Here is a 23,901-nt window from a genome sequence, read left to right on the forward strand (position 1 = left end):
TGACATAGTAATGTAGCCCTCATAAGTTATTAAAAATATTCAGATGATTCTCTGAGCATTGGAAGCTATGTATGCACCAATGCTTTACACAGTACAAAACTATTTAATATTCATTCATTTCATTTACAGCCCATCTTTCTTCCGAGGAAGCCAAGTTGGCACACAAAGTTCCCAGGAGGTTTCTCATCCCAGCACTGACCAAACTCAGACCAGTCTGTTGCTGTATCATGTGCCTTCCAGCTATTCCTATTTCTATAGGTCTGTCTTCTAAGAGATGAAAAACACATACTAGATGGCCAGTGGTTCCCATCTAATTTCTTTTCCACAAACTATACTAAAAAGAAACACAAAGTAATTTTTGTTAGAAAAAAATCTGTATTCAGTAATATTCACATCAAACTGTATATTTATATGAATGTATACAATTAAAATTATGAACATTTCTAAATATTTTATGTATCATACATATATTTATATGTATAATTACATATCCACAGAAATTGCTTTGCTGCACTACAGCCAGCTGTTAAAGCAGAAACAAGTTTCACAATTGGACTCGCAGATATGCATATGTTCTGGCTGTTTCATTTCACAAATTTATGTACAACTTATCTAGACAATAATAAATGATTTGTGTAGTATTGTACAAATGTAATAGTAAAGGTTTGGGTTTTTTTTAAATACAAAGACTGCAAATGAATACATGAAAAATTACATACCATATACAGTATTTATAATTTATAAATGCAAAGTTAAGACCTCTTGAAGTTATTGCACTTGCATATTTTTTTATAAAGAGGATTTCCTAACCATCATATATATATAAAATCTTTTCCCCCAACTTCCAGATATAGTAAAATTGGATATTGTTGCCTTGAAATGCCTTCTTCCCAGAACAATCCCCTAGAACCTTGGCATGCATGGATCTATTCTACAACCCAATTAAATCACTCATGTTTTTAGTGTACATCAGAACATATACCCAAATACTATTGAGCACAGTTTTTGGTCGGCAAGCAAAGTTTTAAAAAGAAAATAACTATGATGAGCCTTTGCTAGGTTGGAACTTAAGAACTACCATATGATGCTCCTAATAGCAATTAAGGGAAAGTAATTTCTTGTCCTCAGAACTTATACACTTGCCCTGTATGGTGCACAGCATGAAACTGCATCACAGTGTAGGTTTCTATGAGAGGCTCATAACTGCTTGGGCAGTTACAGGTCTGGCGCAGTTCTACATTAGTATATGCAATCTATACCATAGTTTTAACACTGACTGAGGAAAGACTCAGGTCTGTTAACAATAAAATGTTCTACAGATAATGTAAACAATTCTATTTATGCCATCCATATACAGTATAACATTGTGCCATTGAGTGCCACACTGCATGCCCTCCCTGAACTGATTCATAGCTTTCTGAATTTGTTCTCTTACTTTAAAATTACAGTATTCTACTGTTCTAAGGGATCCTAAAGAGTACACTACCAGATGACTGCAGAACATTGAATGACTGTGTAATATTGCTGCCATTCTAAAATTTGTTTATTTAGAGTAATACAATTTCCAGTGAAATGGTTTTTGAGATACACACCCAGAGTCTACTTTAATATAATGGTGCCATGGCCAAAAGCATCTCTATTTCCAATTGGCAGCACTGGCAAATAGTATCAGCTGAAAAATTAGTATTCAGTAAGCATAGACACTTATGGCCTGCTCACGTGTTACTTTGGCCCTTGGAATTCTACCTGTGGTGAGACTGACAGGAAACTTTGGCCCCACATATTCCCTCCTCTTCTCCTCACACCATGGGTACAATTAATATCTGAAGTATAGAGAAAAGTAAATCACTCCCTGATTTACTTTTACCCATGGGGAGGAAAATATGAAAGGAATTGAGGAATGTTGGAAGCCTAGGCTCATTCCCATCTCGCAATGATTAATATTCTGGGGTGAAGCAGTAAGAGTTTTTAAAAAAATGTTTCACAGCTTTGAACATTCCCTTTGTTGTTTTAACTAGAAACTAAACAATACCTGGTTGAGTTTCTTGTTTAAGATTTGAAAAGCAATTTCATACTTCAGTTTCAAGAGGTTTTTACTTTACAAAAGTATACATTTTCGCTTTTGGACACACTGAAGGTTGCCAAAATTTAACCATACTCCCCAAAATATTTTTATGTCAGGTGCTAGTTTAACTTGTTACACCACAGTGTTCTTCACTAGAATCTCTTTTTCTGTATAAAGAATTAGAAGCTATATAATCAGTTGTAATAGCAAATTCCTCTTTTAACTTTTGATATAGTTATTGACTTACAAATGAACTTTTTTGAGAAATTATTCAAAATGTGATAGGGATGTTGTATAAGCACCTGTTTGTGGACTCACACTGGAATTGGGGCAATCTCTTGTAAGAACTAACATGCCCATTTTTAACAAATTCCATTGAGAGGGAAGGCCATATATAAGCATGGAAAATAGAGTAGTTGTGTAATACTGCCAAGAACATTCAATGTTTAAAAGCACAATCCATCTATCTTCTGAGATTCTTTTAATTCTGTAAAAAAGAAATATGCTCAACTGACAAGACAGCAGGTAGAGTGAAGAGAACAGATAATATACCTGTCTAAATCCAAAACGAAAGATGTTCAGTCCTGGTTCACTCTGTCAGTGACAACTATGCATAAAACCCTCTTACTGATTGGATGGAAGCTCCAATGTGACTCAGCCATCCATTCAATCTCTATACAGCCTATTTTCTTGACAGTTCTATCAAGTGAGAATCATTATTGTGAAACAAGGCCATACACCTTTGTATGTACAATAATCATGTGTAGGGTTCACAAATAAAAAAGGCAATTTCAACACAACCTTAAAAAATATGAGCGTACAGAGTGTGTTCACTCATGCTATCTATACTACTGCAATGTGAAACAATCCACATACTTTGAATATCTGCCTGTTTTAAAATGCCACATATCCCAAATGTTTCTTGTCATTTTTTCTAGATGTGTACACAGTTCATAGGAGGGCTTTGGATAAATCAGAAATAGCTTGTATTGCATTATTGGCTTTGCTGTCCAGCTGAACCATGTCAGATTGTATGTATTTATGTATGTATGTATGTATGTGCCATCAAGTTTCAACCAACTCCAGCAAAGGGCTTTAAAGACAACTGAGAATCAGAGATGATTCACCATCGCCTTTCTCTGCAGAGTCTACCTTGGTGGTTCCCCCATTTAAGCACCAGCCTGCTTAGCTTCTGAGATCTGATGAGATTGGGCCTTCCCTTCCCAGTAAGATCACACTAGTTGTCTGTATCTATTTTCGTTAATATCTATTTGGTTCAGCCCTGAAGCAATGCTCATATATAAAACAAAGTCTGTAAAACTGATTGAAGCGAAGAGGCAGAAAATAACTTCTTCAAGACTATTTTTGAAGACCTGGGTGTTTAAAAGAAATTGTCAGAGCTCAAATGTAAACTTACACAAATGGCAAAGGATCAAGTATATTTCTGCAATTATATTTATGACTGTATAGTGCAGACATATTTATACGAACCTAAAAGAGTATGTGCTTGACTATAGCCTAAGAAAAAACTCTTCGTCACTAAAAAGTTTTTTTTTAAATTGTCCACTTCAAACAAACTTTTATGTATGCACAGTCTGTGTCTTGTAGGGGAACAGGATTGTGACAACCCTCTAGCAGTCCTCAGCCAGCTCCAAGCCCTCCACATGTCAAATGTGTTGTCGAAATGGGAAGTACACATGTCGAGTCCATTGTGCATAACCCAATCTACATGACTCTTACTCTTAAAAATTGGTGTGTGTGTGTGTGTAAAGGGTGCATGGATTAGGCCTACAAGTGATAGACTCTCCACAAGTAAATTCCATTTAAGTACTATATCCAACAGACAGATGTTAGCCAAGGCTATAGAGCAGGTATGATTTTGCTCCCCAGCAGCTCTGACATTCTCTACATGCTCAGATATTTGTGGGAACAGGCAGAACATGAAGGGAAAAGAAAAAACAAACAAGCTCCATATCCATTCAAGTCAATAGCAGAATGCTTATTGAAGTCAGTGAGGCTAATATTACACCCCATGGCTTAAGTTATATACTGTATAAAATTATATTAAATAGTTAAATGTTTGTACTAGGTCTAAAACCCAATTCTGCAAAGAGGTATACATATACTTAACACAACATAATAATCTGCAGAACTGGGGCCAAGTCAGCACAGACCTTCATTCACAGTATTCAAGTGCAATGATTTCCAAACCAGCTTGCTTGTTCAGCAGGCAACTCTACAGCTGACAGTGTCTGCCTACAAGATTAAATAGAAGGAATGGACGGGAGGAAAGAGTTCCAAGTCTTTTGGCAGTCACTTGGGAAGGGCAGAATAGTACTAGTGCGCAACACAAAAATTGATGAGAACTTCTGTTTCATTTATTGTGATGGTACTAAGATCACTTTCAACAAATATGACTGGCTGGAAAGTCCGGTTTCTTGTGGGCTAGTTGGGATTTGAAGGCAAGTCTCTCCAATGTTTGTTATAATATAACTGGCCAATTTGACTACTTGACAGATCTCTACTTGCATATTTAAAATTACTCTTACGCAGGGCACCAAATAAAAATATTCTATATTTCCAGTGTACAAATAGACACTTTCTTTAGTTTATGACATACCTTTGAGGAGCCATACATTATAACTACTTAAATGTTCAAGGTATGCAACGAAGCTGTTGTTCCCAAGCTATGAGATAGCTTCTAGAGCCTTCTATCTGGAAGTTAAATTCCCTGTCTGCAGCAAGATAAATTCAAGTACTCTAAACTCAGTGACAGTTTCAGCTCCAGAGAGTTTCTACTGGACTCCAAACTGATTACAAAAAGATCAAACATAAACATTCACAACAACAATGTGGAAATATCCTACTTACAGCAAAAAATCCCCCAAGTGAAATAGGCATTAAAGCCAATTTACTAGACTAGTATGGAATAGTAAAAGTACCATTGAAACCTCCTGCAATAAAGATAAAATTTAAAAACAATCGCTAAGATTTGCTCTCCCAACCACAACTATTTTAAATTAAGGCCTCAGCATGTATATTTACAGACCAAACATTTGTTTTTTGATAGTTGATTTTGGAACAGTTGAATTGTCAAGCTCTCTCTTAGTTCACACTGTATCAGTGAAGAACAGAAACATCAAAATTTTCCCAGTTAACATTTGCAGCTTTTATCTTTGGGAAAAAGTAAGTACAGATGCCTAAAAAGGGAATGAGGGTGATAAAACAATTTTTAAGTAAGAATCAGTCATCAATCTTCACTGGAAGTGAATCTGATGTCTCTCTTTCATCTGGCTCAGCCGGTAGCCATCCAAAAGCTTCTTCTCCTTGTATCACTTTTTCCCATTGTTTGAGATTTTCCCTAGAGAGGTAAAAAAGAGCCCAGTGGTGAACACAAGTTTACACTCTTTTCAGAATGAGGTATCAATATATCTAATTCTCAGTCTAGAGCCATAAAAAGATAAGACAGATCTTTCTACAAACCTGAAAAATGCTCTAGGCTTGCAGAAAAATCTGAAATCTAAAAATAAATAAATTTAAAAAATGGGGGGGGGGGTCAAAACCCACAAAAAGCAGCACCTGTTGCTTCAAGAAATGAATGCTCTCAGTTGTCATTGCTAGGCAACCACAATAGTATTTCCAGCCTTCAAGCTTTGATTTCTGTCAGCAAAGGCAGGGGGAAGGGTCCTTTCCAGGCCCAATTTTGGTCTTTAAGACCAAAGTCAAGCCTGGCAGCAACCACCAGCAACCTGATACCACGTGACTTGCATAACTAACCCAGGACTGGCTGCCTGCTACTGTTCAACAGCTGTTACCCCACAAAAGCTAGTTTTGTGTAGTTGTTAAGAATTTCAGACTAGGATCTGGAAGACCCAGATGCCAATCCCTACTCTGTCAGGGAAGCTCACAGGGTGACCCTGAGCTAATCACGTACAGCATAGCTTCGCTCACAGGATTGTTGTGAGGATAAAATGGAGATGAGAATGATGTAAGCTGCCTTGGGTTCCAGTGGTGGGGGAGGCAGGTATAAATGAAGCAAATAAATAATAAATATAGCTGAAGATGGGGGAAAGATAAAAATAAGTTAGTTGGTGGGTGGGAAGAAAAGAAGGAAGCAGGGAAAGGTGAGAGGATGGGAGTTGCTAAGAGGAGCGAAAGAGGAAATAATGTGGGGAAGGGATATATAGGGGAATGAGGTGCTCCCTAGAAGTCCTTGAGGTTCCCACACACAACTAGATCTGGCCTGGCGGCTGGCACCACACAACAGCTACCACTGCACAACTGGGCCGCTATCTGAAGAACTGTATTTTATTGTAATGTATGATTTTGATGCTAATGGGGTTTTATTCTGTTTATAAATGTATTTTGTATCCTGTTGTAACCTGCCCTGAGCCCACTTGCAGGGAGGGCAAGCTAGAAATCAAATAAACAAACACACAAACAAACTAGGCCATACTTTTCCTAGGTACAGGCTGCCAGGATGAGAGAAGAAGGGAAAGCTGAATACAACGGAGCAGATAAAGGCAGGTGGGCTGGTGAGTAAGGAGAGACAGACATAGAAAACGGAAGAAGGCATGGGGGGCTTTCAGAGAAGAGAAAAGGAAATAATGGTGTTGAGGAAAATGACATGTCTACCTGCAAGTCCTTGTAGGTTCTCTCTTGTCAAAGTACTATTCCTGATATATAAAAATCTTTCAAGACACCATCTGCTCTTTTATTTATGACAATTATTGTTTCCATTTTTGACAGTTCTTAGAGAAACCTAAGCAGACCATTTTGTTTTGCAAGAACTATGCATATCCTCCAATTAAAACTTCCCCAAACTACCAAATATGATCCATTTGTGCTATAAAAATACAAACTGTTTTAAAAGTTCACTAACAGTGTGTTAGTTTGCACTGATGACTCTAAAAATGTGACATGCATGTGGACTGCTATCATACTACATGTCTGGTTTTGTGGAAGGTCTGAAACAATCTTAGATATGTAATCTATAGCATAAATAAATATACGGTAAAATGTTCAGTTTTTATAAGGAAACCATTTTCTACTGGGACATAATCACTATTGAGATAGAATTGTCATTAAGCAAGGAAGACCATTAACAGTGCTCTGAAATGCCCAAGGAATCAGTAGAGCTATTTCAAGCTACAGAAACTGAATCGATCAAAATCTTAACAAGAACATATCAAAAATATGGAAAACAAAGCAATGGCTTACAGATTGGAAATGCTCAATATGCATTCTAATTCCAGAAAAAGAAGATGTCAAAGACTGCAGCAACTACTGGACCATCGCATTAATGTAATACAAGCAAAATGATGCTCAGAATTTTACAACAAAGACTTATCGTATATGGAACAAGAAATGCCTGATGTTCAAAAAGAATTCAGAAAAGGAAGTGATACCAGAGATCATATTGCAAATTTACATTGGTTACTGGAGCATACCAGAGAATTCCAGAAGAAAATCAGTTTTTGTAATCTATAGACCACAGCCAAGTTTTGACTATCTGTGGCTCATGAAAAGCTATGGCTGGTTCTAAAAAAATTGTGTGTGCCACAATATCTGATTGTTTTGATGTGTAATCTGTATTCTGACAAGAGTACAAGAATATGGGGAAGCAGAAAGCTATCCAATTGGCAAAGGTGTCACACATGGAAGTATATTATCTCCCTATCTGCTCAACCTGTATGCAGAATATAACATAACGAAAACTGGATTAGATTTAGATGAAGGTGGAGTGAAAACTGGTGGACGGAATGTTAACTGTCTGAGGGCCAAGCTACAAGTGACAAATGACACTTGAATGGCAAGTGGATTGAGTGGAGGGCAAGTGAACAGGGAGAAATACACTTGCCGTTCAAGTGTCATTCGTCACTTGTAGCTTGGCCCTGAGATATGCAGATGACACCACATTACTGGTAGAAAACAGTAAAGACTTGATATGACTAGTGGTGAAGGTTAAAGAAGAAATAATAATAATAACAGTAACAATAATATCATCATAATAAGTATACGTATATACTACCCTTCTAAACAGATTAGTGCCCACTCAGAGCAGCAAATGAATCCTTTGTTATTATTACTCCCACAATATAGCTTGGGAGCTAGGGCTGAGAAGAGTGGATTACCCAAATAAACAAATACTGTGCTATAGCTTTGCTGTGAAATAATTAATTTTTGAATTGTCCAATCATCTTCTGTTTTGTCATCTTTTCATTTCCAAATCCTCTTAATATGCCTAGATTGGATGCTTTCTAGCATTCAATGTTAATGTGATAACTACCATAGGATATAGGACAAAGGCTTAAAAATGGATGAAATCCTATAAACCCTTGCTTGGGAGCAAGTACCACTGAAGACAGTGGGTTAGATTCACTAGAATATTTATACAGGTGGAAAGAGTGCGACTTTTTTGCTTTCCCAGTTTTTTGGCTGCAGCAGGAGGGGTGAGGCAAGGAAATCATGCTCTCTAGCCAGAAATTCTTCTGCCTACAGAAATTCCAGTGGATCCAAGTAAATCTGCACGGACTTTGGATAAAAGTCAAAGATCAGAATATATCATCCAAGTTACCTGTTAATGTTTAGGATGACAGATAGTTATAACAATAGTAAAACAATCACATTCATATTTGACAGTTTCTACAACAGAAAATTTTATTTAGATTTACTTATTGCTTCACAGTAGACACCCTGTCAAATGGATTCCAGTTGATCAAGGTATTTTATTCAAAGTCTTGTAACTCACTTGCATGCCCGAAGCAGTGGTGCTGTGGAAGGTAAGATCTCCATGAGTGTGGTGTAGCATGGAATGGCTACAGCATTATAGAACCCAATCTGGAAAAAAATGGAAATAAAAACCAAGACAAGCTACAATTTATTAATTGGAAAGACAAAAAACTTATTTGCCTAGCAAGGTAACTGTCTGTAGTGGAAAATATTTGCTAAATATCTGTTACTGGCAATTGTGGACAAATGTCTTTTTACTTCAGGTCTTGGGCTTGACACAATCCCCACATTTAGTTTTAAGAGTTCTTCTCTCCTGACAGAAGTCAGGCAGGAAGGGGGAAGTCAATGGCTTTCAAGTGCCCAGGTCTAACTATCAACGCTTTAGAAATGCTAATGGCCATCCTGGGCTGAGATAATGAAATGATCAGCTCAGAACTTAGTTGGAATCTGTTATCTAGGAAGGAAATAGAAGCTTAGGAGTACAAGTGGCTAGACTGTATCTTCCTGGGGGTTTCAGGAAAGGATTCTTTGACCCACAAGGGGGTAGGGGAAACAGAAGAGATAAAATCCCTTGGCACAGAAGGAGAGGGGCCCTTTTGGCACATTCATCTTGGCTGATTACCTCTGGAGGAAGGAGCTCTCACGTGTGAGCTCTATCTTGATGACTGCCATTGCTATGTGGGACAAAGACTCCAAAGTAATAAGCTTTTAGCAAACTGTATTTTCTAAGTTAAAGAGTCCACTTTAGAATAAGATCAGCTAGGGCATGCACAGAGTGAGAGACACAGGAATCCATCTTTCTTTGTTATTCCTTGCTCAATCCGTTGCTGTGCAGAGTGTATGTGTGCGGACTTTTTCCTTTTAATAAATGATTTACTATTTTAAATGCTGGTATTTCTTTGTACCATGCAGATCTCCACCATTTGAGGCACTATTCAAAGTGGGCCCCAGGAGGAGGGAGATGGTTAAGTGCACAATCACACTTTCCCCATCAGTGCACGACTGTGATAAGCTGTTCCTGTGGTAACCAGACTTTAGGTAGCAGGAGAGAGACAGGCTCTAAGTGGGGCCTTGGAACAACAACACACAAGGAACACAAAGGGTGCTAAGTGGGGCCTTGGAACAACAACACACAAGGAACACAAAGGGTAGCTGAGATCACTAGCCATCTTGGTAGGTAATTCTTAAAACAGCTAGTTGGCAGCAGCTGTACTGAAAAAGTAAAAGAAAACCCTTCTGGAGGTCAAGAGGGCCTGGAGAGTGATGTGTCACCATGTGGACTCAGGCTGCCACTGGCACCTAGACACCTCAGAGGGCCAGATGGAGCAGTGCTTACAGGTCAGTGGGGCTGTTCTGCCACAGCAATACTTTTTATGGTTGAAAAGAACTTTGAGTAAACTATTTCACAGGCATTGTAAGTGACTGTTTATTTACCTACTTCATTTATAATCTGCTTTTTTCACTAATGGGGACCCAAAGCATCTTATATATTGTGATATCATTCTCCTCGCCTACATTTTATTGGCACAAAAAACCTATGAGATAGGTTAGGCTGAGAGTGTGTGTTTGGCCAAAGGTTACCCAGCTAACTTCTATGGTAAAGTGGGGATTCAAACCAGGGTTTCCTAGTTCCTAGCCAAAGCAAAGAGGCAGCCACAGGTGACAGACAATTACGCAAAAAAGGGTACCCCCCAGTGGAGTATTTTCTCAACACAGTCACACAGTACTTAACTGCATATAAATTCAAATTTAAAGTGCAATTCCAAAGACCCAAAGCAATATATGCTCCTATCAAGGCGCTCCTGGTCATCAGATAAGCGAACAAGTCCTCAGTAGCTTATATGCAAAATAAATGGTTTTCCTTCCCTTCTGTATTACAGATGACTAGTCCAGGAGAGCAGGGTTTTTTTTCTGGGAAAAGAGGTGGTGGAACTCTCAGGAGGAAAATGAAAAAGAAACACACGGGATTCTTTGAAATCATATTATTTTCAAGCACTATTGCCGAGTATTTTCAAGAGGTGCCAGAACTCCGTTCCCCCGTGTTCCCCCTAAAAAAAAGCCCTGCAGGAGAGTCACAAGAGGCCCACCCTACTAGCCATGGCTACAGACTATTGATGACTTTGATGCAGACATCCATGCTTTGAGTCTTTGGAATTCATGTTAACTGTTATTTAATACCAGGGCTGGATCGAGGGGTGCAGGGGGGTAGTCTGCTCCTGCCGCCGCCAAAGAGGGGGCACCGGGCGCAGCTGCCAGCTGCCAGGAGTGCGCCGGAGGCAGCGCGGGCAGCTGAGCGGCCGCCCGCACTACTCGCTTGCCCAGCAGGACAGGGAGCGCGCGGCAAGCTGGCCACCCCCTCAGCTGAGCAGGTGAATGGCACAGAGAGCTGGGAGGCTGCCTGCACCACTCGCTTGCCCCGCTGAGGGGGCGGCTGGCTTGTCGCGCGCCCTGTCCTGCGGGGCAGGTGAATGGTGTGGGTGGCCTCCCAGCCCTCTGTGCCATTTGCCTGCCCGGCTGAGGGGGCGGCCAGCTTGCTGCGCCCTGTCCTCAGCACGGCAGGCTCTCAACCACCAGTGAAGCCGCCGCTCCGCTGGTGGCACGGCTGCCCTGCGTGATGACATCATGAAGTGACGTCATCACACAGCGCTGGGAGCACGTGTGAGCTGCGCACGCACACGAGGGTGGCTAGACTTGGGTTGTCCCAGGCGCTGGGAACCCTAGATCCAGCTCTGTTTAATACACCCTTGAGAAAGATTGTTGAAACTGGCCCTCAGCTAGCGGCTAGTAGTGCAGGTTTCCATTAGTGGTTTATAATCAGGATTTCTCTACTTCTGTATACTTTGTAGGTAAGGCATGTTGGTTTAACTATAAATTAATGAGGGTGGAGGAATGAGTGGAGATAGGGATAAAGTTACCTAACAAAGAAGTGTCAGATTGGATAGAGAGGTAGTACCTGCCCTAATTTCAATAAAGGGATATTACTAGGGAAACTGAAATAAAACTGAGTTTTAAATTATTGTTAGAAATGTCAGTTCTGAAAGCAGGATTGGAAGAATATAAAATTTATTGCTTGATCTGTTGAATAAAGTAGCTTTAAAAGGAAATGGGAATAAGAGGATGTATTACTTAGAAAGAATGGGATCTGGGATAACGTTTCTCAGAATATAATAAATATGTCTATAAAATCATAAATACCATATTTAACATTTATAAACACCTCAGATATTGGAAGCATAGTTAAAATTTTGTCAAACTGCCAAGGCGGATTTAACACATATGTTTTGGAATTGTTCAACAAAGGTACACTTTTGAAAACAAATTTAGCAATATTACAGGATATATATTGTCAGGTTTATTTTTTTTTTAAATAGTGGATGTATGAGTGCTATAGAATTTGTTATAGCTTTGACAACTTCAAGGCAAATGTGTATGGCATCTGTTTGGAAAACAAAAACTGCATTACCAATAGCAGACACATTTAAAAAATCTGGACTGTGATCTCTTTAGCCAAAATGACATAATTTAAAAGGGAATCTGTGAAACCCAAATTGAATTGATTTGTTCCAAACTGAATTTTGTTTAAAGAGGACTGGAGTGTGAACTTTCATGGTTCTGTAAGATCATGCGTATTGCTTTTTCAAAAAAATTAGAATTAATTTAAAAACAATGAAACAAAAGCTTCATCTAATTAAATATTGGAGCCAGTACAGAAGCAATTGGTTCGGAAATGAATTCATCCACCTCCACTGAATAGTGTAAAGTTAAGTTTACACATAAACAAGCAAAAACAAGACCTTCATGCATATTTATTTTTATGTCATACAAGAAAACATTCTGATGTGAAATTACAAATAAGCTTTGAAATTCCACTAAAGAGACTACAACGAAACCACTGCTGAAAATACTAGGCACCACAATAAAATGTCAAGGTGCCTGTAATGATTTTAAATAAATGTGTGTATGTGTCTTTAAATGCTTGGTGTGGTATAGATGAAGAGTGGGGGGTGAAAGAGAGAGATGAGTGAGTGATATGATTGGTTGATAACTGAGAGTGTGGGCGGAGTGAACACAGTTTTAGACTGAGAGTGGAAAGAAAATATTTAGTCAGGGCAAGAGAGGGAAGCTGTGTGCAGCCTGAGCTTGTTTATGTTGTTTGAGAGAAATATAACCTGTGTGGAAGCCTGAACTGGTGTTTGTGAAAGGAGAAAGCAGGCAAACTGTGTGTGAAGCCTGAGAGAAGATCTATGTGACTGGGTTTAAGTAAAGTAACTTTGAGAATTGAGCAGTACTCTTTTGAAACCATCAAGTTTTAGAAATAATATAAAACTGATATGCTTCTTATAAAAATAAAAGTTTACTTTGTGTTTTTTTTATATTCCAGAGTATCTGTCATTCCTATATCCCATTCCTTTCCTCAGGACCACATAGTACCACAAAAAAGCCTGACTCTTGGGCACATCACTAAAAGGAGAAATTTAAGTTATTCTGAAATTTAATTCCTGGTGGCAGCAATCTACTAAGAAGGGGCAGGAATAAAAAGGCTTAAAGACCAAATCTACCCGAGAGAGAGAAAGGGGTCATAACAGTGTCACCGCAACCTGATACCTGATATTTAACAATAACAACAACATTCAATTTATATACCACCCTTCAGGACAACTTAACACCCACTCAAAGGGGTTTACAAAGTATGTTATTATTATCTCCACAACAACAAACACCCTGTGAGGTGGGTGGGGCCGAGAGAGCTCCAGAGAGCCGAGACTAGCCCAGGGATACCCAGCCGGCTTCAAGCAGAGGAGTGGGGAATCAAACCCGGCCCTCCAGATTAGAGTCCCATGCTCTTAACCACTACACCAAACTGGCTCTCTTTGGCCTGGAGCAATGTATCATTAATATGAGGATGACCAGCAGCTCTATTTCTCCTCAACAGTAGAGTTGGGTGGATCTGTGAAAGTAGCTGCCCTCTCCAGCTTTACGCAGGTGGCAGGGTAGGGGAGCTGTCGAGGGACCCAGGCAAGCAGATGCTGCTTCAATTGGGCAGCTGGATGGCTAGTGGCCTGTTTGCCAAGCTGGGGGGTGGACAGAAGGGAGGATGGGATTCCCTTCCCCCAAGTTTTGGCTTCAGTGTGAGAGAAGGATGTGGGCAGAGCAGAAATCAGAGGAAGAGAAAGAATATGAGCAGTGGAGTGGCCAGGGAGCAAGACACAAAGAAAGAGTGAATGGCTTTGAAATAAGGGGTGGAAACAAATGTGGAGGAAGATGTGATGCCCTTTCTCCCATGAGTTGTTGTGGCTCACCATTTGTAGTATTCTAATTCAGGATATTTTATGAACCATCAGGGTAAAAAAATAAGACAGCAACACATATATAGGAACATCTGCTTTCCAGTGAAATTGTACTGTTTTTTGGAAACATCAAGTATTTCAGACCTACCTGGCCCTGAGGAACTTCATCTTTTTTGTCTCTGTCCATCATGGGAATAGGCTGAATTCCTAACTTCTTCATTTCATCACCCTAAAATAAAAAGCAAACAGAAGGATCACTGAAGATACTTGATGAATTAATTCTTGATGAGGTACAAGAAATGTTTCTTATTTATATATAGCAAAATATTTAGAACAATATATTGAGGCAAAATATGGAGAAGGGGATTAAGAAAACAACAAAAAGGGATGATTTTACACATTCACATGTTACAAAGCACTTGTGGCCACCACAAGGATTTTGGATCACGTCATGGTGGTTTTGTGCTTTCCAGGAGTGCATGGGATGGACCCAGACTGCGACTGCACAGAAACAGGTTTTAAGCTTCCAATTCCCCACATATCCTCATTTGCCAATCTGAAAAGATTCCACGGAGTTGCTATTTACTTTGTTAGCTTTCATTACACACAAATTTCCCCATGGAACAAATAGTGGTTCCTCAGAGTTGTTTTAGATTGGGAAAATGGTATAGAGGGAAGGCCCCTTCTCCATATGTGCTGCTGTCCTAATCTGATTTGGGCCCACACACGCCTGACAAACACAGAACTTCCATAGTCTTCATGGTGGCCAAGAGGCCCCTGTAAGGTATGAAGGAGTCTGAGGAGAACTACTGGATCAGACCCAGGGAACCAATTAGATTTGAGTCCAGTAGTACCCATCATCAGATATTTTGACTCTTGAAAGCTCATACCCTGAAAATATTGAAGGTGCTTACTGCTGTTCTACTGCAGACCAACTTGACGATCCACCTGAAACTAAGGGGCCAACTAATTTAACATCCTGTTTACAGAACTGGCTAGTGTTGGACAAAAAGTCCACTGTCACAAACAGTAAGTCCACTGCTGTGCCATTTAGCAGAATTTTTTTCAGGTTCTCATAATGTATGCTAAGTTATATCAGTATCTTTTGTCGTCACAAAGAATAATCCTGCAGAATGTTTCTCCAATGATTCCTGAATTATGGAAATAAGTACCTAGGGATATCCAAAAATGTTCATTTTTCATTGTCTGTGCTTGACATGGCCAATCTGGCCACCTGAACCCATGCCATGGTAACATTGAGACTTAACTACTGTAATGCTGTGCTGTATATTGGACTCCCCTCTAAATTAACGTGGAGACTGCAGTTGGTGCAGAATTCTGCAGCTCAGTTACTATTGGAAGCTAAGAGAAGAATGAATTCCGTTCTGTAGTCACTCTAATGGCTACCTATCAGTTACCAGGCTTAATTCAAAGTACTGGCTATCACATACAAAGCTCTTCATGGCCTTGGTATGACATATCTATAGGATCATGTTTTTCCCTGTATTCTATCATGGCAGATTCACTCATCTGAACAGGGCCTTCTGCAGGTGGCACCTTGCAAATGGGCAAAATCAACAGCTGACTGTATATATGCATTCTGATGACCCCTCCCCCCAACTTATGGAACAGCCTGCCTGAAGAGGTCAGGAAAGCTCCCACTCTCCTGGTTTTTTGCAAATGATGCAAAATTGAATTATTCAAGAGGGCTTTTTACTCAGCTAGATTTGTACTATAAGAAAGTGGGCTCAAAGAGATGCATCATTAAAAAGATAGGGACCATAGACTTTACTATTATGTGCTACTATGTCAGTCTTAGAATTGTTTATGCTGAGTTTCAGCATTTATTCAACTCTCGATTGGATTTCTGCTGGTTTTAAATATAATTTGCACATATATACCCTATTACATTGTTTATTGAAATGTCCTTGAGACTGACAGTACTAACTCACACTGTGTAATCCGACTTGAGTCTCAGTGAGAAAGGTAGACTATAAATAATGTAGATAAATTTTCATTAAAAAAATCAGGGAATATTAAAAGCACCTATGTGTGCTATTCCAATTAATCCTGAATTGCAGGATCCTGGAAAATCAGTCTCCATGCTGGGAGAAAAATAGTGGTGGGGAGTTGCAGAGAAAAAGCAGAAGGTAAACGAAGGATTAAGTATCCTCCCTTCTCCCTGTGCTCTTCCTCACTTCCCATCTGTTTTGCATGTCAGAAACAAAGATGGGACCAGGATAGATTCCTTTGTTTGCTGCTTAATGTCTAATTTCACCCACCTTTATTTGGCTGAAGGTAGGATGGAGGCCTATAGTTTTTGTGGTTCTATTCTTGAAAAATATCAAACAGAAGTTTCTATTATGTGCCAAGACTAAGGCCCAGTTCCTACAAATGACAACTGAGAAAGTAAATCTGTTTCTGAACTGAACCACTTCATACTGTAGGTGCCAGCTCACGAGTGAATGTTCCTCCCATTCAAAACCAAGGAAATTCTAGTCATTTGGAATGATATTTGTCTCAACTTGTCTGTGAGATGCTAGTTTGCCATATGAAGGGAATGTTTTGTGTAGAGATGCATTCAATCATGTGATTCCCCCCCTGCAAGTCTTAAGTGGTACAGTTCAGAAATAGGTGTGCCTCATTTGCTCTTTATGATAACTTAGATAAAGCCAATTAAATAATTTTCAAAGAGCTTGCTTATTTAAATAGAATTACTCACAGATTTTATAAAATATCTGCCTACAGATGAGTAAGAAAATCAGGGATGAAAAACACATACCTCAGTCCAAAATTCTGCATATATATCACTGGATGTTAGTCTGGTTACATGCCATAATTTTGTAACAGAACACAAGTCACAAGCTGTCATCATCAACGCAATCACACGGTCCCTAGAATGAAACTAGAAACTTATTATACAGTTTAACAACATATCATATTTTGAATTTAGTTTTTAAATACATAATTATTAATACAAGAGCAGATCTATGTATATGAAAAGGTAGGTATGCAGAGCTGTGGCCTATGTTAAGAAAAACAGGGCAGCAAAGAAAAACCGATTAAAATTTGTGTGGTCACAGAAAATCAATCTACCTGGGGAGATTTACAGTGCAAACAAAAACTACACCTTTCTAATACAACTTATTTCAGAGAACTTACAAAGCTGTAAACTATGCTTAGGACTGCACTGTTAGTGGAACAGTTGTTCTTACTGAGATATTTAAGATTGGCAAATTTTTTTACTTATTATCCCTAAAAATACAAGCTGAAAGGAAGACAGTCCTGAATGTGAGACTACCCCTGCCCCAAAATTTATACAAAAAAATTATTACTGCACATACTTGTAACTTGCATGCAAATATAAAACTACCCTCACTTTTTCTTGAAAGCACTCCTGAAAAAAAAATTCCTTTCAGGTAAGTACAGCATTACTGGAAGATGTTCCTGCAGTTTTGTTTTTCCTAAATTATGGGGGGTGGGTGGGGAAGTGAATGTCTCGAGAGCCAGTTTGGTATAGTGGTTAAGAGCCGCAGGACTCTAATCTGGAGAGCCAGGTTTGATTCTCCACTCCTCTGCTTGAAGCCAGCTGGGTGATCTTGGGTCAGTCACAGCTTCTCAGAGCTCTCTCAGCCCCACCCACCTCACAGGGTGATTGTCGTGAGAATAATAACAACAGACTTTGTAAACCACTGAGTGGGCATTAGTTGTCCTGAAGGGCAGTATATAAATCAAATATTATTATTATTATTGTTTCTACGGTTGTACTATCACAGCAAAATAACAAGCAAGGAGGACAAGAGTCTCTTGGCAAGCACAGCAGACCAGAATGGACCCTACACTACAGCAGCCATTACCACTCCTTTGCCAGACGGGCCCTCTGATACCAAGTAGAACTTATTAGCAAGATCCTGTGGGTCTTCTGATCCAAAATTGGCAAGTAAATAAGCCACTGAAGTTCTCTATCTGGTTTTCTTGAAAGTGGAAATTTGTGTTGGCCCACTCATTCTTCCCCCATTGTTAAATACAGAAAACAGGGCCATAACAGTGAAGTCAGGAATAGCATTTGTACACCAACAGATACAGACAGAACTAGCTTACTAAGCAGTGATTTAATGTGCACCTTCTGCTCCCTGAGTAGGGTGTGGGGGGGGGGCAAGACTGAAAAAGTGAATGATTGAATAAAATCAGTTTTACTGAAGTAATTAATAATAATAACTGCACATATATACCACTCTTCTGGACAGATTAGTGCCCACTAGGAGCAGTTAACAGTCAGTGTTATTATTATCCCCATAATACAGCTGGGGAGCTGGGGCTGAGAGGAGTGGCTTACCCAAGGCCACCTGCTGAGCTAAAGAAGGAATGGAATTCGAACCAGCAGAGTGCTGATTTGCAATCCAACCACTTAAGCACTATTGGGCTTTACTTTTTAGCAGATGTGTTCAGGATTGAGGAATAATGTCACTGAACATTACCTATGGAAATTTTAACACTAATACTTTAAAAGAAGTTTTCCTAAACTGTTACTTTGGTTTTCGAAAAGCATTAAAATATGAGTATTTGGCTTAATTTCTTGGACATCTTCTTGAGTTCGATAAAGCACAGAATCTTCAATTCACAGGAGGAGTGTTTTTGTTCAAGGAAGGATTCTTGCATGAGTGGAAAATTCTGATTAATAAAAAAGGAACCTTAGGACTCTTGTTTAACTTCCTTAGAAAAGTAGCCAGAATTATAAAATGAAATTCTGATATGTCTACCTGTTCAACAGCAGGTCAGAGATTAGTTCAGATTTTGTTTCTGTACTCGGCTTATAAAAATACGTTTGTGCGAAGTTCTACGGTTAATGCTACTTGTAAATTTTTGGACAGCTAAAATTAGTCTGTAACACATGGTAACAGTATTACTCGTCCTCCCATTCTTCAAAAAAATAAAGATTTACGAACAAAGTCAGATCTTTAAAACACAAAACAACATTTGTATTTGAAACTGAATTATAAAAGTGAATTAGCTGTTTACCTATGTGCTTGGTTTTTAAGGTTCAGGGTTCTTGTCTGATAAAGGTCTTCTAGCTGTTTTCGGTTTCCAAAATACAAAGCGAGATCTGTAGCAATGATGGCTTTGCGAATGATTTCCAGTACTTGCTCATACTCTGTAGAATTCAAATTACTGAAGATATTGTGGCCTTCCAGCTATGAAAATATGATTTTTTTAAAGAGCGTAAGATTTTATTTCGAGTTGTTTTAAGCCTTGGATTTAGAACTGCCCCTTTAGCTTTAATGCAATTCATGTCCAAACATAAAATATTCTGTCATTTTTCACTGAGTAACAATAGGTTGTATTTGCAAGAAGCACTGAAGGACACTTTGGGGCTTCAAGTGAAGTTTCTTAACATCTGGATCAGAATCTTTTTGCAACCCTAATTTTTTTCAAAGTTATTTTTGCCTCCTTTTCCAAGGTGCTCTTCGAACTTGCCAAGCTCAAAGGGAAGTATGGCAAATGGAGCATTTCAAGTGCAATCTAAGAGAAAAACACTTGCAGGATTTTCACACTGAACAGATCCCAGTCTATGTTTAAATGAAATTATGTTACAATGACATCGAGATTCTATCAAAAAGAGTATTCCGCTGTTAGTATTTACTTCATGTTGTGTTTCCATGTCCCAACATCACTGGCTGCTACTTGTGAGATAGGGAAATATGTAACAATAATGTTACAATATGGAGTGTTATACATGTTCTGAAGGAAGGGAGGTTGGATTTTACAAGAAAACACTGTTTTTGGCAACATCTCTTCTTTATAACATGTAGTTTCACACAAAATGTATATGTAGTCTCATAATATTTATGCAATTTATTGATAATTTCTTTTTAATTTATGAGTACAACTTTGTACCTGCAGTATAGCTACTGTCTGTGAAAAATGGTGTTGCTCCATTGTTGAGGTGGAATAAAGAGCAGCTAGTGGATGATCAAACTTCTGAAGGTAGCTGTTGCTGTAACCTCTGTGATCTAGGTCATGACATAAACATGCAACCAGGAGACCTCTTCGCTAGAAAAAAAAGCAGGCAGAAAATGTAATTAGCCTTCAAATTAATTTTGTAACCCTAAATGTTTTTCTGCACCATTCCAGACACTCAAATTATATTATTAATAGATAAAACGTACCATAAAACAGGTATCTGTTCCTTAGCCTTAATTAGGATAGTCACCTACAAGTTATAAATGTTAGGCTGCCGCTGCAGATGACCCCATGGCACATATGAAATACCTTTCTGCTGAGACTGACCACTGGATCATCAAGATTGCCTATGATTGTCAGCAACTCTGAAAGGTCTCAGAGCTGAACTACACGAGACGAATTACACATGGAGAGCATGTGATTGCACTTACATGTGTTTCCCGTTACTTTCCTGTTCTCTCGCACACATCAGCCACAAAGCAGTCAGATCCTGTGTAGAGACTGGCACAGGTTTCCTCGCTGTTCCTCTGAGATGAGGGATGGCATCTCATGATGCACTTTCTCTTTGTGCATGCTCAAATCTTCCTTGGCAGTTTAGAGAAAATTCAGTAAAATTTGGCTATTTTTTCCAATGGGAAATATGATTTGGGGCTTTCCGGGGGCCTGGGCGAGCATTTTTGGGCCTAATTTTATCAAATTCACTGGGGACCTACTCCTAACTTTCCTCTAACAAACCCCCAAGTGTCATGAGGATTGGACCCCAAAGGACCATTATATGCCCCCCCAAAGAAGGTGCCCCCAGCCATGTCCAATCTTCATTATTTCCTGTGGGGAAAACTAGGGGAGCTATTTAGAGGAACTATCTAGGGGAGCTATCTAGGGGACTGGGATGGCATTTTGCAAGCAAAATCCACCAAATTTGCAGAAGACCACTAAAGACCCCTCAAGTTTCATGGAGACTGGACCATGGGGGGCATTTTATGGCCTTGCAAAGAAGGTGCCCCAAGCCACCCCATTTGTTTTTATTGTAGGAAAAAATGACTCCCACTGCAGAAACACATGGATCAGGGCTACCATGGCCCCTGGCACACTCTCAATTATAATATACATACCAGACAGCCCAACAGAACCAAAATGAAGCCCCCCACAAAAACCCAGCACCCCCTGACCAGCCACTCTCCATTAGTTTCTACTGTGGGAAAAATGATTTCTACTGCAGAAACGCATAGATCATTGCCCTCTCCCAGGGTCCAATCTCCCTGAACCTTGGAGGGTCTTTATTGGACAGTTAGGAGTAGCTCTCCCGCAAATTTAGTAGATTTTGCTTGCAAAATGCCACCCCAGCCCCCTAGATATCTCCCCTAGTTTTCCCCATAAGGAATAGTGAGATTGGAGGTGGCTGGGGGTACCTTCTTTGGGGGGGCCATATAATGGCCTCCCAGGATCCAATCCATGGGACTTGGGGTGTCTTTAGAGGACAGTCAGGAGTATGTCCTTTATAGATTTCTTTTGCAAAATGCTACCCCTATCCCCCTGGATAGCTCCCATAGTTTTCCCCATATGGAATAATGGAGATTGGAGGTAGCTGGGGGGCACCTTCTTTGGGGGGGCATAAAATGCCCCCCCAAAGTCCAATATTCATAAAACTTGGAGAGTTGTTAGACAACCGTTAGAAGTAGGTACCCAGAAAATATGGTAAAATTTTATTCAAAAATCCTGAAATCCTCAAACTGCGTTTCCAATTGGAAACAATGGTTGAATTTTGCTGAATGTGGAAAAAGAAGGTGCATCATGGGATACCATCCCTCATCTCCCCACGCTGAACAAAATCAGCACTCTGCACTGGCAACTCTCTGATTACAATCATGAATACTTGCAAATGCAGCTACATGAACTTACAGGACACGTGTATGGACTGAAGTTACAGGACGTGTTCAGCTTGGGGAAAAGTCGACACAGGGAGATTGGAACACATGTACTTCTAATCACTCACACAAACTCGTGTAAGTCATCTCATGTAGCTTTGCTCTCAGTTTGGGTTCTTTCAAGCCTTGCTGCCTGAGTTCCTTTAAACTGGAGAATGGGTTTTTGTATGTACATAAGTTGCACTCTACGGCCCCATTCCTTTTGTAAGGCAGAAGACAACTTATTTTATCACTGGGCTTTGTCACATGATGGATTTTCCCATTCCAAATCAATCACTGGCTGCAGGGGAAAGGGAGAGCATATGCTTAAAAACACATTTCATCTTCTAGAATCCAGGATCTAGACTATCCTAAAGGCATTTCTTATTGGCAACATATCAGGTTTATTTAAAAACAGTTATAATACAGGCAAAATCCATTTATCTTTTATTTTGTTAAAAAAAACAAAAACCATCTTATCCTTTATTTTAAATTAGATACAAAATATATAGCGGTAAATGTGCCTTGTAGACAGGTGGAACATTAACTATTTACTCTCAGATGAGTCCTGAGAAAAGGCACAGAATATCTACCAACCATTGATTCATATACAACACGAGTGCTAGAGAAACACTGTATTCCTAGAGCTCAGAATTCAGAGGGTTCTAATACTCACTGTCAACATAAAAATGAACAGTCCAAATTCTTGTCTGGCTCAGAGCCAGAGAACTTCTTCCCCCCTTCCTCCTCTTCTTCCTCTCTAGTCTTCTGCCACCTGAGTGCTAGAAAGAGAAACTTTCCTATTGGCTGACTAGTTGAAGAAATAAGTGGAGGAGGAAGAAGTGGAAGGGGGTGATGAATGACTCTTTCAAATAATTTTCAGCTCAAAAAAGCCAAGCTTTTTGCTAGAAAGCAAAGAAGCAGACCTATTTTCTATTTTTTTTACTCCCAAGTAGAGATGGGCATGAACCGAAATACGAACCAAAGTTCGTAATGAACTGGGCCGGGCCAGTTCACGAACCAGTGGTTCATCAGAGGCTATTTCTGATGAACCGCCATGAACTTTAGGTTGGTTCATTTGGTTTGTTTTTTGGTTCGTCACTGCAGACAGCCTGGCACCGACCAATCAGTTTCCTAGGCAACAGGGGATGGACTTCCTGCAGACCTTCTGCTGACCCGGAAGTGGCCTTCAGCTGGCCCGGAAGTGGCCTTCTGCTGACCCGGAAGTGACAGTTTGCTGACATGGATGGGACGTTTTCATGAACCAAACGAACTGGGGCAAGTTCATGACAGTTCGTGGTTCATGAAATGTGACGAACCACGAACCACATGTATTGTCGAAGGCTTTCACGGCCGGAGAACGATGGTTGTTGGGGGTTTTCCGGGCTGTATTGCCGTGGTCTTGGCATTGTAGTTCCTGACGTTTCGCCAGCTGCTGTGGCTGGCATCTTCAGAGACAAACCACATGGTTTGTCTTTTTTCCGGTTCGTTCCCATCTCTACTCCCAAGACTTAGGAGATCCGGCCCATGACACCAATGACTTGTAAAGAAGTCTGAAATGAATTGTTAACAATTTCTCACACCTTTTATTTTCTATGGTTCTGTGCAGAAATATGTCATGTATATGGCACTTATACAGGAAAATGAACCAAATTTAAGGTGAATGTTTTGCCTTCATGAACTACATTGGTTAATTTTACTTTTAAAGTCACATAAAGATTTCCAAATAACTAACTGGTTTCATAATGAAAATGTAAGATGTTGAATAATGAAAATGTAAATAGACTGAGAATCTGATCTATCCATGTACAGGTAAGAAAGATATTTCCATTTAATTCCATGTCAGAGACAGTTCATACATTTGCCGTTCCTGCACATCTGGAACAGCACCCAACACTAAAATAAATGGGCAAGACTTCTCTCATCAAGGAGAAGTGAGGTGAGCTGGTGA

General features: G+C 39.6%; 1 protein-coding gene across 1 annotated transcript in view; it reads right to left on the minus strand.

The window, feature by feature from the left end:
* Positions 1-5,261: 5,261 nt before the first annotated feature.
* Positions 5,262-23,901, minus strand: part of PDE10A (phosphodiesterase 10A) — a 92,676-nt gene continuing 74,036 nt past the window's right edge. Inside the window, exons 14-19 of the mRNA XM_054977032.1 lie at positions 19,981-20,136; positions 19,105-19,277; positions 16,868-16,979; positions 14,234-14,314; positions 8,817-8,905; positions 5,262-5,426 (exon numbers count right to left, since the gene is read on the minus strand). Of these exons, the coding sequence (XP_054833007.1) occupies positions 5,309-5,426; positions 8,817-8,905; positions 14,234-14,314; positions 16,868-16,979; positions 19,105-19,277; positions 19,981-20,136 (729 nt within the window). The 3' untranslated portion in view covers positions 5,262-5,308. The remainder of the gene's footprint in view (positions 5,427-8,816; positions 8,906-14,233; positions 14,315-16,867; positions 16,980-19,104; positions 19,278-19,980; positions 20,137-23,901) is intronic.

The sequence above is a fragment of the Eublepharis macularius genome, chromosome 1, assembly GCF_028583425.1.
Source record: "Eublepharis macularius isolate TG4126 chromosome 1, MPM_Emac_v1.0, whole genome shotgun sequence".
Classification (NCBI taxonomy): domain Eukaryota; kingdom Metazoa; phylum Chordata; class Lepidosauria; order Squamata; family Eublepharidae; genus Eublepharis; species Eublepharis macularius.